The sequence below is a fragment of the Apiospora kogelbergensis genome (genome assembly GCF_038363985.1).
Source record: "Apiospora kogelbergensis strain CBS 113332 chromosome Unknown utg000005l_segment0_segment0, whole genome shotgun sequence".
NCBI classification, from domain to species: Eukaryota; Fungi; Ascomycota; class Sordariomycetes; order Amphisphaeriales; family Apiosporaceae; genus Apiospora; species Apiospora kogelbergensis.
The window spans coordinates 1,749,584-1,762,242 of record NW_027117422.1 but is presented as its reverse complement, the minus strand read 5'-3'; the positions used below and the strand labels follow the sequence as shown (position 1 = coordinate 1,762,242).

Below are 12,659 nucleotides of genomic sequence, written 5' to 3'. Positions count from 1 at the left end.
TGCATACTGTACGAAGTATCATAAAGCCTAATTCTGTGCAGAGCGCATCTCTGTTGCCTAAGCTGACAAGTACATGATTGAGATCAGAAACAGCGCAGCAAATATGCATGTTGGGACCGCAGGCTGACGTGATGGTGTGCCACACCTTGAAGCGAGACAATAGTGGTACATACGACGCAGCCCCTGGACCCCATTCGACCGACCCAGATCATTCTTTTACTAGCACATTTCATTGCGTCTTAGTGTCACCCTTACCGGAAACCCGTCTACAGGATGCGCTCCACCCCCACCCATCTCAGCCTGGTACACTCTGTTGCCCTCTACCGACGTGACGCTGCCCGCCTTTCGGGGGTGCATCGTGTCCCACTCATCGTAGGCTGGGGTGATGTCAAACATGCGCACAGTCATGACCAACGCCACCTTCAGCTCCAACTGCGCGAGCGTCTGCCCGATGCAGGCTCGCGGGCCGTACTCGAAGGGCCGCCACGACCCCTTGTGAGCGGGGTGCAGGGGGTCGTCGGGCCCCACGAGCCAACGCTCAGGCAGGAACTCCTCGGCTCGCACAAAGACCTGTTCGCTGTGGTGCATCACCAGGGTCAGCGTCCACAGGTGGCAGTCCTCGGTCGGGTACTGGCGCCCGTTGTCGTCGGTCAGAACGAGGCCGGGACGGCCGGCGCGGAGACTTCCCGCCGGGGGAAACACCCGCAGCACCTCTTTGATCACCGCCAACGTGTAAGGGATGCGGTTCAGGAGTGCAGGGTCTTCCGCAATCATCTGCTGCAGGTGCTCGTAGGAGAAGTCCGTGCCGAACACCTCATCATGCTCAGCACGAACTTTCCCCAACGCTTGGGGATGCGTAGAGAGTAGATGATAACAGTACAGCAGCGTACTGCTGGTGGTGTCGTGGCCGGCGTATAGGAACATTCGGAGTTGCGGTAAAACCAATTTTTTGAATGTCGCTTTTGAAAGCTGTTCTGATTCGCCGGTCTCTGCCAAATACTGGTCCATCACCAATGAGATGATGGATCGTGACTGCGATTTCGCCCCTGTATTTCGGCGGGACTCGGCCAATTCCTCGAACCGCTTGTCCACCTCCCCCGCTGAGATAGCGATCGATGCAATAGCTGTTGTACCATTGGACCAAGGGGCGTGGGCTTAGATAGCGTCGGAAGGGATTGAAGGTAGTACCATAAGGCGTCCAGTAAACCAACCGCCGCAGACCGTCTGCTAAGACACTACCTTGAGACTGATAGTGCAAACGTGTGCCGCTGTAGTTGGAAAAAAAGAAACAAAGGTTAGCACTGCCGGGGGCATAGCCGCATTAGGTGAGACAGGTCTTGAGGGATGGCACTCACAACGTTATGCGACTTATCACGTCGAAAGTGAGCTTCAATGTGTACTCTTCCAACTGAAAGACCTCACCCTTCGTCGCCCGTTCCTGTAGTAATTTGCAGAGCACAGTGATCTCATCAACGATAGATGGAGCGAACCCCGTCATATATGCGGGTGCGAAGCCCGGATTGAAAAGAGAACGCCACTTCCTCCAAGTGTCGCCGTGCATCGTCATGAGAGAAGGGCCGCCGTTGATGACCTCCATAGTCTCACACATAAATGCCGGTTTGTCGAGGAATGCAGCCTCCACCTGGACAGCGGTAGTCGGGTTGGCGATGACTAGGAGGGTCTTACTGAAGGGCCAGAGGTTCAGATAGAAATTGCCGCTGGGAAATTGCTTGGCCATCTTTTGCACCATAGAATGCATGGTAACGTCTTCCGGCAGCCCTTGCATCGCCTGCTTCACGGCGAGCAGATGCCCAAAAAGGGTATGGAAGATTGGCATGGGCTTTGACGGCCCCGATTTCCGTCAGTTTGCCTACTCCCAAAAGGCCATCACCTAGAGACGACAGTGATAGGGCTGTACTCACCACCTTGGCGGCCTGTAGCCTGCGTACATGCTGCCTGTTGGACAAGAACTTGGCGACGAACACTGTCACGAGAGCTGTTGCTGCCGCGATGGCGACAGATACTGTGAATTGTGCCATGACGTCACGCGAGATAAGAGAGTTGGAAATGAAGAGTCAAGACCTGAAGGGAGTTGCTCATGATAGTGCATTCATCAGGACTTTAAGTGGCGGAGCAGAGAGCGAGTGGGACGATGCAAAGTCAAGATTGCTTGATTGAAATGTGCAACAGGCAACAGACCAGCCTCGAATTAACGGACATCCAGACTGTTCATTGGCTGTGTGGCTCGGATGAGGGGTTCCAAGACCCGCCAAGATCTCAAATTAGCACTGTCTGCCCTGTTGTTCTGCCCTGTTGTGCCGCTGTGTCGTGCCGCTCCTCGTGCTTGGTATTGCTGCAGTCAGCTTACCTAACGCCCCCACGGCGACGAAGATGGTGTGTAACCAAGATCGCTGATGCCCTGATGAGATGCACTCCGATGAGAGAGCACGGGTTTGCGAGAGTGCAGTGTCTACTTAAGAACCATGGCGGCCTTTTTGGCCACGGGATATTGAATCCTTCTGTTCTATATATCATCCACCTCCAAACACCCCTGTCTTACAACTCACAACAATACCCAGCAAAACGATGGATCCCTCTCTCATATTACCATTTTTACCTCCAGCGCGGTTTGTCCCTGGTAGAGCAGAAACCATTGCACATGCCGGTAAAATTGACAAGACGGCTTTCCAAGTATGACTGACTTGAACACCTCGTGGTGTCATCCCGGTTGTTGTCCGTCACGACTAATACCTGATAGATATCCACAGGTGTCCTGTTTGGCATTGCCATCATTTGCGTCCTATTTCGACTAGCCATTCGGATATTTGGCAAGCGAGAGTTCCATTGGGACGATGCGCTCGTCGTATTTGCGGCAATCACGCTATCCGCGGCCTATGGTGTCATGGTCAACACGCTAGACCGGCTCTATCTTACCGAGGCCTTCAGTAGAGGCTTGGTAGTCCCCCTTCCGCGAAGAGATCCCCTATATCCTCGACATCACCAAGTGGGCTACCCCCTTTGATTTTCTGACTTGGACTTCGGTGTATATGGTCAAGTTTGCATTCCAGTACTTCTTCTACACCTTGACCAAGAACATGCGGCTGTCTATCACCATACTGTACTGGACCACAGTAGGCATCACTCTTGTCTCTTGGATATTCACTGTTCTATGTACCATAATAGTTTGCCCACACTTCGGTGCAGATTCGGGTGAGCTTATTTCCATTCCATTATTCACTGATCAGTTAAGAGAGTAGAAGAAGTCCATGCTAACATATCAACCCGCGCATAGCCAAATGTGCTGCGAATCCCAACCAGCACACCAAGAGTCTTGTGATTAATATTTTAGCATCTTGCATGGACATTATCACCGATATCCTTAGTGAGCAATAACTCTACATCTTTTATGTGGAATCGCCAAGGTGCTTCATACTGACTTGTGTTCCTCCTCTAGTTATCAGTTTGCCCATCGTCATCCTAAGCCTTGCAAGGATGCCACTCCCTCGAAAGCTGTCCTTGGCAGCCATGCTATGTCTTTCCGTCGCCATGATCGTTGTTGCTTTGGTGCGGCTGGTTGGCACGGTCGTCACCACCAAGGCCGACTCACTAGCAGCGGCCCCGGTGTGGTCCTTCTACTGGGCCGTTATTGAGGCGTGTATCGCGCTCATCATGACCTCAGTGATTACGATCCGCGGCGTCTTTGTCACGCAGCCCGACAGCACGGACGGCAGGAGGAGGCAGCAAGATAGCACACTATGGCGTTTCGGACGACAACTTCTGTCCTCCCTGCGCTCCGGCCTTTCTTTGCGGTCTTTGCGTCGCAGCCGGCCCCAGCAGACTGCCGAGCCGAAGTCGGGATCTGGCTCGGATACACCGCCAAAGATCGCTACGCAACAGCTTACGCGAGCGTCTTTCGGAAATGTCATGGGGTACGGGGAGAATAGCATGGCCAGAAGTGAGAGCCAGACGGAACTGAGGAGTGTGGACGCATCTTACATCATGGAGGATCTCAACTATCACGGTATTCGGAAGAACGAAGTAAGAAATGAATCAGTTTAGTGTGGAACTTTCAATCCCGAGGGTTTAAGTTAGTACCGCCCTATTGCACTCCCTTTTACAGAAGGGCTATATCAGAGTGGGCATATATCATATTAGATATATTTCAAATCCAAAATTCACGTTTGCATCCACCTATGATTGATTGGCCCAGTCATGTTAGGCTAGCAACGTATCTACAGCGTATACTGTGTTTGATCTTGTAAGCAGACCGAGGATACGAGGGCTTTTGATTCTCGGATTTTTTTCACGTGACTATACCCGTGAGGTGTGCTGGGAAACCTGACTGGGCAAAAGTCTTACGATTCAAGCATCAGCGGCCGTCTCAATGCCAGTTGAGCGGGCCAAAGTGTGCGGTGGAAGCGTATTGGTATATTTACCAACATCAATCATTATGTTTCTTTGATATACAGGAATCTGGCGATTTAGGAGAATTGGGCCGGTCACGGGCGAAGAGCTAGTCAAGGTTCATATTTTGGGTTGGGGACCCCTGAAATATACGAGCTGCCCCTATTCGACTCTAAATAGGGGTAACTAGTATATTTCAAGGGTCAGCCACACAATTATCCATATTGCTCAGTCATTGAGGATACTTATTTTGTCTATTGTTGTTCATATGGTGATGTGTCCATGTTGGCCTTATGCATGAAAACCATTCGTGGATGTTCTTATTGTGCACGACCTGATCAATTCCTATGCACCTTGTAACATGTCTAAAGCCAAGCGAAAGACTTATCCACTAGTTTACTTCTCCTCGCAATAAAGCAGTGATTTTACTGAAAGGGCGGCTCGTCGGCATGACTGAATAGTTGGTACGAGTACTACGGGGTCAACTCACATAACAGCTCCAATGATACTCAAGCGCGCCCGAGGCCCAGTAAGTGGACACCTAGAATAGGACGATCAACAACGTCTAGACATCACTGAGAACGAAGTAGGCCAAGGCTTTTGATCATAAAATAATATGGTATTTTAAGTATTTAGTAAAGATCAATGAAATTACTGAATAGCGCATGCGACAAATGATGTTCGCAGTAATAAAAGGGGGTTCAAGCGCTTCTCTTGCGAGAACGTTGATGGATATTTGCTGATGCCCAATAACTCCGACCCATGCAAAAATAGTAACCAACTCCCAAGCTCATCAATCAATCTTCCCCTAGCAACCAAGTCGTTTTTCTTCTCATCTTTCGTCTGTGTCTTGTTTACTTGCTCCAGCCCAAGATGTTGAGAAGGTTGTTTCGGGGGTCGCCGTTGACCTCAATGTCGAGAGCCTTCTTACGGGCAGCCATGACTTCGGGTGTGTTCTGTTGGTTGAACATCTTGTCGAAGGTGTTTTGCTCGCGGCCCAGCTCGCTGCGGACGTAGGAGACGACGGCATAGGTGGCACCGACGACAGCCAGAGCGGGGAGTACCCTAAAGTGCGAGGACAATGCATATCAGTACACAGTTATTGGAGTTATCGGGGTTGGGTTGGAGAAGCCAGTCGTACCTTGTGGCTACAATGGGGTTGCTGGTAGCGGCCACTCTTGCGGCTGCTGGCATCTGCGGGCGCATGCCTTGTGGGTGGGTGATGGCCATTGTGGTGGTGATATGGGCGGGGATGGAATATGCGGATGTGAGACCGAAACGCTAAGGTAAGGTGTAATTGATGGTAGTGTTGCACGAGATGTTGCTTTCAGTGGAATGATGCAGACTGCAGTGAAACATCTTGGAATGGACCGGTATGGCCCCCGTTTTATATATAGATTCACATGCGCCATTGCTGACTCGACGAGAATTGCTCTAAACCTGAGCCTCCAAGCCCCCAAGACTTTCCGAAGCAGTTGAGATTCCTTCGAAGAAGATTCGCGATGCAGTCGTCCGATGATACCTGGCTGCTCACGACACTGTGGTGTGATTTCGCCCAAACTAGCCCTGGGCCTTACCGGATTCCGACGTAGCAATCCAGCGGCTTGGGATTTTAGCGGCGACTCCCGCGGGGAAGAGACTAGGACGGATCAGCAGGAACCACGACCGTCAGCAATTCCCGCCGGTCTTAGGCGCAGTAAAATGCTGGCGGCCGTCGACCAGAGCCTTCCCGTATTTTTATCGCAGATCAGGCGGCGCAAACGAATTGACGCGATTGCCAACTGGCTGACCGGCCCCCAATGCGCGCGCGCAGGCTTGGGGGAAATGAAAGCCCGGCGGAGTCCGCCCGTCCTTTTCGCGACCGTGGACTGCAACCTGTTCGTCCCAAGGCTGCTGGGCTTCTTCAATGTTGCAACTTTGCTGCTGTCAGTCGAGTCGGTCTATTCCCCACGCTACCAAACTTCACGACTCCGAACATACGACGAATCATTGAATCTGGACTGGGGAAATGGAGAAAGATGCCTCAGCCATCTGCCATGTGAACCCGCTCAATCTGTTCTCGCTGCATGCGTCAATATTGCATTGCTGACAGAAAGAGGTAGGTTCCGACGACCGCCTTTTCTAGGAGCCTTCCGAACTCCGACGAACTCCTAGGGCGACCAATAGTGATCGACGTAAAAGTCATACCACCAATTTCAACTCAGAACACCGCCAATTGTCCAACCCCAAATCAGCCCCCGGCCCCTTGGTGACATGCGCAAACATTGGTTATTTCGTAAGAACCTTGCTCAAACAGAAAATGAGTCTCATTCCAAGTCACCAAATGAACTCGCAGTTATAGATTAATGAATTATTGCTGCTGCTTTTCCCCAAACACATATTTCTATTGGCTTTAGGGCAGTGTCTTTTAAACGCCGCAGGTTTGACTTGTCTACCAACTCCCGCCAACAACGGACGGCTCAGGATCTCAACAGATCGACTAGGACTCAGCCATTAGCCAATCATGAATGGGTAACACACTCGTTGAAATAACAGTCCATGCGATTTGGTGTTTCTTGTCTCCCACATTCATTTTTGTAATTGTATCGCTGTCCAATAGGACGACATCTGCAACTCCAGCACTGCAAGGCCGCCACCTCTTCGTCTTCCCGGGACGACGACGGCTGCGATATGGCTACTAACGCTTGAATGAAAATAAAACCCATTTATTGACAAGCCAAAAAGACAGGATCACCAAAGAGAGTCATATATAATGATGACTCACGAGCGGCAACCCCACAGCTGCCCTGCACTTCAGCCCAGACATGGGCGACTTTCGCCAACAACTTGACCTTCACGGACGTCAAAGTCCTCACTGATAAGTTACACACTTAACGACGAAACGGCCACGGTACCAGAGCGAGTCAAAAGTGTCCGCCAGGTTTTCATACGAATGATACCTGACAACATTTCTATCTAAGCAGCAAGGGGAGAATCAAGCTCTATCAAGATGTGTGGTTGGTAGTGGTTTGCAAGGGGCAATCTATATTCCATGGCTAGCAAAGAATCTCTATACCTGCTTGCCATAGAGCGCTTTATTTCAAAGCGCTGCCATGGTGTTTACTAAGGCCACTCCCAGTCACATCGAGATCTTATCCCATCTTCTTCTTATCATCGCCAACACATCCAGTTGTTTAATCATAACTATTCCAGTGAGCATTGAGCATTCATAAGTCTAAGCAATTTGTGACCACCTAATTCAACGCGTTTGGCTTCTAAAAACCTTTTCAGCGGCCTCGCCACCACTGGCGCCTCGGACATCGACATCTTGTCCTACTTATTGATATCAAATTGCTGTCAAGCTCTACCGGTATCGAGTAGAAGTGGCGAAGGCCCACGAGTTAACAAACCCACCCCATGCTGGACTTCCATCCGGTAGGTCGTAATTCACACAAGGCCAACTGGGTAATAGAAAATTGAATCGTAAGAATGGATAGCCTGAACCTCCCATCCCGACCGGATCAACAAAAAGCCCCCTTGGGTCTGCTAGTGTCTTCGTATCGCCATATTGTGCTTTATTGTAGTCGAACCTGTCTCCGGTTGTGAACTGAGGTCCCGGTGTGGTGATGGGAACAACCACAGGCGTGGCAACAATGTCGCAGTCCACTTGAGACTCAGGATCATGAATCACGCGGCTGTAAGTGTAGTCATCTGGCCAATTGATGAAAACCGTTGGGTATGCTCTACATGTCCTATTGTTAGCACTGGAAATGAATTGATTCGGATAGTCCTTGGTCATACATAGTTGTAGTGTGTTTAGCACCTGCGGCGAAGTATGTCACAGACTGGATCTGCGTACCCGCGGCGTTGGTAGGCGGCGCGACCCAGTCAGAGGGCATTACGGTTCCGACTGAGGTGATATTGCTGATGGTGTTTACCACGGTGACAACAGTTGCTGTCAGCGTTTTAGTAATGGGAGGTTGGGGGTTCAAAACATGGCCCGTTTGATTGAAGAAGTTTTTGTCCCTGGAATCCCACCAGCCAAAGACATCGCCCCGGTGATGGTGAATAGAGCATTCAACTTGACATGAGTCTGTAGGGTTCGAATCATTGGTGAATGGTAGACCTTGAGATAGCATTATTAATTGAGTACTGGGAAAACAGCATTCGAACAATGGCAAAGCACTCACCCATGGCTGCAGCAACATGCATCAGTGAGATGTAAAACTGAAATTGGAATAAGACCAAGTGATTCATTATTGGTAGTCTTGGGCGGTTCTGCTTTACACAATATGCTGTTGGAGAAGATATAAAGAAGTACGTGGTATTAGGGATGTTCCAATTAGTATTAACAACGGTCTTCTGTGATGGACTCGGTAGACTATATATGTATTGTGCAAAAGCAATAGAAGGGTTTCTAAGATTCTCCTTAGTACTTTGATCATCTGAAGACCGAGCCTGCAATGTTGTGTTATTGGAGCCCGCCTAACATATTAGGTGGCAGTGCTTGAGGGTGGGATGTGAAATCAAAGACGACACCAGTATGCATGAATACAGATGAACTAATTTTAGTCAGTAATGTTTAAGGCTTTGTAAAACGATTGTTTCTAATGACGAAGCCTTGCTCTACTCCGCCACGACGACGCGTGGAAGAGTGTGCCGTTCAAACCCCCTTTCCTTATTAGATTCCGAAAATGCGACTGCCCAATGGTCAGCTTCCGAAGCAATGACTCAATGGCTGAGGATCAACCCTTTTTCTGATCCTGGGATGGCTATCTCCAGTGACACAACATGAGTTTGCTGGCGCGGCGTGATGTCAGATGGGCTGGGCTGTATTGGAAGCTGAAGCTGAAGCTGAAAAGTGGAAGTTGTGGCTACGAAAATATCCTTAGTTATGGAGGGTAGATAAAGCATACTATGATTTCGAACAAGCCAGAGATGTTGCATATTTGTAAGATGTTAGGTGATACGGAGTGATGGATAATAGGAGGCTGACTGTATCGAATTCATAGGCTTATAGAAAAGCCGAGATGTATAAACGCACATGATATTTCTAAATTCCTGTCCAGTAATCCCACGTTGAAGGCTGATAAAAGAGCATTAGTACGAACCAAGGTTGACAGATGATATCACCAAGATGCCTCACCCAAAGTCAACTTGTCCAACGTCAAGGGCTCGCATGGTCATGTCCAATACCGGAGTACACCCAATCAACAACACCTATCGCAAAAGATCACTGAACTTGGAGGCCGGAGAACTATTTGAAGACTTGTTACCAGAATCATCCTCCGGTGAAGCGGAAAGTTTGCACTCATCAAATATAACCCCACAGGCTTTTGGGCGTGTCGCGAAAGTAGACAATGTTTTGCTGAATGAGAAAGAAATAAGAAAGAGTTCAGAAGACACCTTGACCAAATTTCAGACTCTCCGGCTACAGCTTACCACGATAACGTTGTCCATCGGTCTTCTAGCTTTCGTCATCACTTATGTACATGGGACATATGCTGCGGAGAAGAGCTCACAGCAAGGATTACAGCTCAGTAGCCTTCTCAAGACGGAGGCAAGCACTATCCTAACGATCCTGAGAGCTTCGCAAGGTCTACTCTCTATGCTGACCACTCTTGCTCTTGATGGCACATTCGTTCTTCTCCAGAGCAGCACAATGGCACTCCCACACGGACTTTCCTATCTAACGCTTCTTTCGTTGTCTCCGTCGACGAACGCGTTGGGGCTTGTTGGAATCATCGTATCTGGTACAGCCCCAGCTCGTACCAAATCAGTTGCGTTTTTGCGGTGAGTATATGTTCACCTGATTAACAGTTCGAATGTAACTGACGAACTGAAGATTGATATTGCCAGCCGTTGTTTGGATCTCTGGCTTGGTTCTGTTTTGTATGTTGACAGATTTGTAAAATTTGTTATGGCGTAACTGACTTCTCATATTTATAGTCAATACCTCCTCTGTCACAGTTTATGATACAGCGTTGACGTACCCAGTTACTGCTGGAGTTGGATCGTTCAACGGATCATTAGTAGAGCCTTTCAAAGCTTTCATGCGCACGTTGAAACCCGACTACCCCTATGAAACGATACCGTATAACTACCTGGCGTCCGCATACACATTGGTTTTGAACCCCCTAATCGTTACAGTGGCAGAGCCGCGACGATGCATGGCCAAGCCATGTAACTCATACCTGCTTTCTGGCGGACTCACCTCCGCTACACCGTTGGTGCCAGGAGATCACTCTGCTTACTCCTCGGTGATGATAAAACATGCGCCAACTATTCAAGCCGACTTCTCCGGGCCATTAGCAAACGATCTATTGTTCAACGATTCCGATTGCGATGTCTTTGGTCAGGATGGTGTATTGATCGGAATTCGCTTGTGTCTCAAAATGAATCAATACCAACCAGGTGTCCTGATGGCAGGTATGTGAAGAAGAAATTGAATTTGCTGTCTTGTATCACTAATCCATTCATTATATGCAGGAATGTATGTGTGCCCGAATGGTACTGCACATGGGGCTTGCGCCGCAAGCACACCATTACCAAACATGACAACCCAAGTATTGTTCCATAGCTTGAAAGCTTCATTCGTCTCCTCTAGGAAAAACTATACAATTATCATTATTACTGATACTACGGTGCGTGGAGCCCTGCTCGCCATTCATTGACTATGAAGTAGCGTCCGCTCACTAATGCCTTCGCACGAATAGGAGCCACATTCAATTCTCGATCTCGACTTGTCTGCATACCGAAACGCGCTAGGATGGCTCCTGAACTATACAGATGCCAATATACCGCCACCGTCATCCATTGCGCAGAGCTTTTGGAGCTCTCAGAGGCTACTCCCCGATCCGGCCACCTGGGGAATCCTGGCTCAGAACTTCCAAAGCATTCTTGTTTTTCCCTTTTGGCTGTTCAACGCCAACAACTGGGGCAACACGGAGATACAAGAGGACACGGAAATCTTCACGATGCCGCCCGAGTTCTACACTGAAGCATCTTTGGTAGAGCCTTACACCAAACTCCGCGTCGACAAGGGCATGTTCGCCTTCTTTCTAACCCTGCAGATCGTGTCCTTGCTATTCGTCTCAGGCGTGGTAGTGTGGGTCTGGCTGGGGAAGCGAACGCCGCGGAAGTCTTCCTCCTTTCCTTTATTCGATCTTGTGTTTCGAGCGGAGGTCCACAGCTCGGAGGGCTGGAAATGTCCCGCAGATATAGACGATTCGAGGATCATCTCGGGGCTCAAAGAAACGAGAGTCAAGGCAGCATAGCCAAATCGAAAAAGTTAAGGTTTTCATTACCTACGCTTAGATATATACTCTGTAATTGACATGGTTCATGGGGACCAGCAATATTTGGAGAGTCCTGTTGAATAGGTCCTGGCTCAAAGGGCTGATCCGCTGAGCCTACAGGGGGTTAGTGAAGGTGGGGTAAGATCAGAGCTGACCGGCTCCGTCTCGTTGTCTTCGACTGCTGTCCCGGCGACGCCACCTTCGAGAAAGCGTACAACTCGGAGCTGTTGTCGCTAACCACACGATTTTCCATTCACACCCTGGGAGCTCCTCTGGTCTACGGCGCCGTCGCCCTAGTCAACGGCCTGCAAAGCGCGGGACTCATGCGTTCCTTGCGTGAGCTGCGGCGCGAGCTGAACAACATGGCTGCCCTCGGGCGGCGCGCGCGGCGGCTATACTTGTACTTTAGGGGTGATGTGATGGTAGCGGCCGAGGATGTACTGGCGCATACGCAAGAGTCCCGGGCGCGTCTGGGATGTCCTATTCAGACCGTGGGGTTCGAGAAGGCTGCGCATTGTGCTTTGGTCCGAGAAGATTGTATGAGATACTGGGGTGCCATTGCGGAAGGGTGGTCAGAGGATGGCCTACTCCAGCCTGTAAGGGGAGACGAGAGGCCTTCGTTATCAAAACTCTGACTCACCCAAATCGCCTCCTCCTTTGAAAGGTCTGCCCCCGCCATTTGATTGTACCCGTTTCTATTCAAGATTATTCACTGAAATTTCGGTGACGGGAAACCCATATACGTTGACTATCAATCGTTTGAAGGTATGAGTCATCTATGGCAATAGGTACATTGATTTGGAGTTATCGCAATGCATATTGTTTAGTTTTGTATCAGTCTAGAGACCCAGTCAACATGATAATCAGCCCCAGTTCAAGTATTTTCGACACATCGTCATAAGTAATCACGATTCCTATATTCGCATCATGATCCATTTCTCATGCAATGAGTTTGATAGAGCACCTACCAGTAAATCG

General features: G+C 49.5%; 5 protein-coding genes across 5 annotated transcripts; 2 read left to right on the top strand and 3 right to left on the bottom strand.

The window, feature by feature from the left end:
* Positions 1-219: 219 nt before the first annotated feature.
* On the bottom strand, positions 220-2,039 carry PG998_007157 (aflN/ verA/ monooxygenase; the record flags this gene model as incomplete). Its single annotated transcript, XM_066873973.1, has 4 exons — positions 220-999; positions 1,034-1,268; positions 1,356-1,840; positions 1,923-2,039. 4 exons carry the CDS (start codon positions 2,037-2,039, stop codon positions 220-222), a joined length of 1,617 nt encoding a protein of 538 aa, XP_066729918.1.
* Positions 2,040-3,492: 1,453 nt separating this feature from the next.
* Positions 3,493-4,059, top strand: PG998_007156 (uncharacterized protein; the record flags this gene model as incomplete). Its single annotated transcript, XM_066873972.1, has 1 exon — positions 3,493-4,059. One exon carries the CDS (start codon positions 3,493-3,495, stop codon positions 4,057-4,059), a length of 567 nt encoding a protein of 188 aa, XP_066729917.1.
* Positions 4,060-5,258: 1,199 nt separating this feature from the next.
* On the bottom strand, positions 5,259-5,634 carry PG998_007155 (uncharacterized protein; the record flags this gene model as incomplete). The annotated part of the gene is made up of 2 exons (XM_066873971.1): positions 5,259-5,469; positions 5,546-5,634. 2 exons carry the CDS (start codon positions 5,632-5,634, stop codon positions 5,259-5,261), a joined length of 300 nt encoding a protein of 99 aa, XP_066729916.1.
* Positions 5,635-7,747: 2,113 nt separating this feature from the next.
* PG998_007154 (uncharacterized protein) lies at positions 7,748-8,577 on the bottom strand (the record flags this gene model as incomplete). Its single annotated transcript, XM_066873970.1, has 3 exons — positions 7,748-8,126; positions 8,185-8,338; positions 8,574-8,577. 3 exons carry the CDS (start codon positions 8,575-8,577, stop codon positions 7,748-7,750), a joined length of 537 nt encoding a protein of 178 aa, XP_066729915.1.
* Positions 8,578-9,568: 991 nt separating this feature from the next.
* Positions 9,569-11,660, top strand: PG998_007153 (uncharacterized protein; the record flags this gene model as incomplete). Its single annotated transcript, XM_066873969.1, has 5 exons — positions 9,569-10,176; positions 10,229-10,275; positions 10,354-10,812; positions 10,873-11,027; positions 11,100-11,660. The coding sequence occupies 5 exons, from the start codon at positions 9,569-9,571 to the stop codon at positions 11,658-11,660; spliced, it is 1,830 nt and encodes a 609-aa protein (XP_066729914.1).
* Positions 11,661-12,659: the final 999 nt, after the last annotated feature.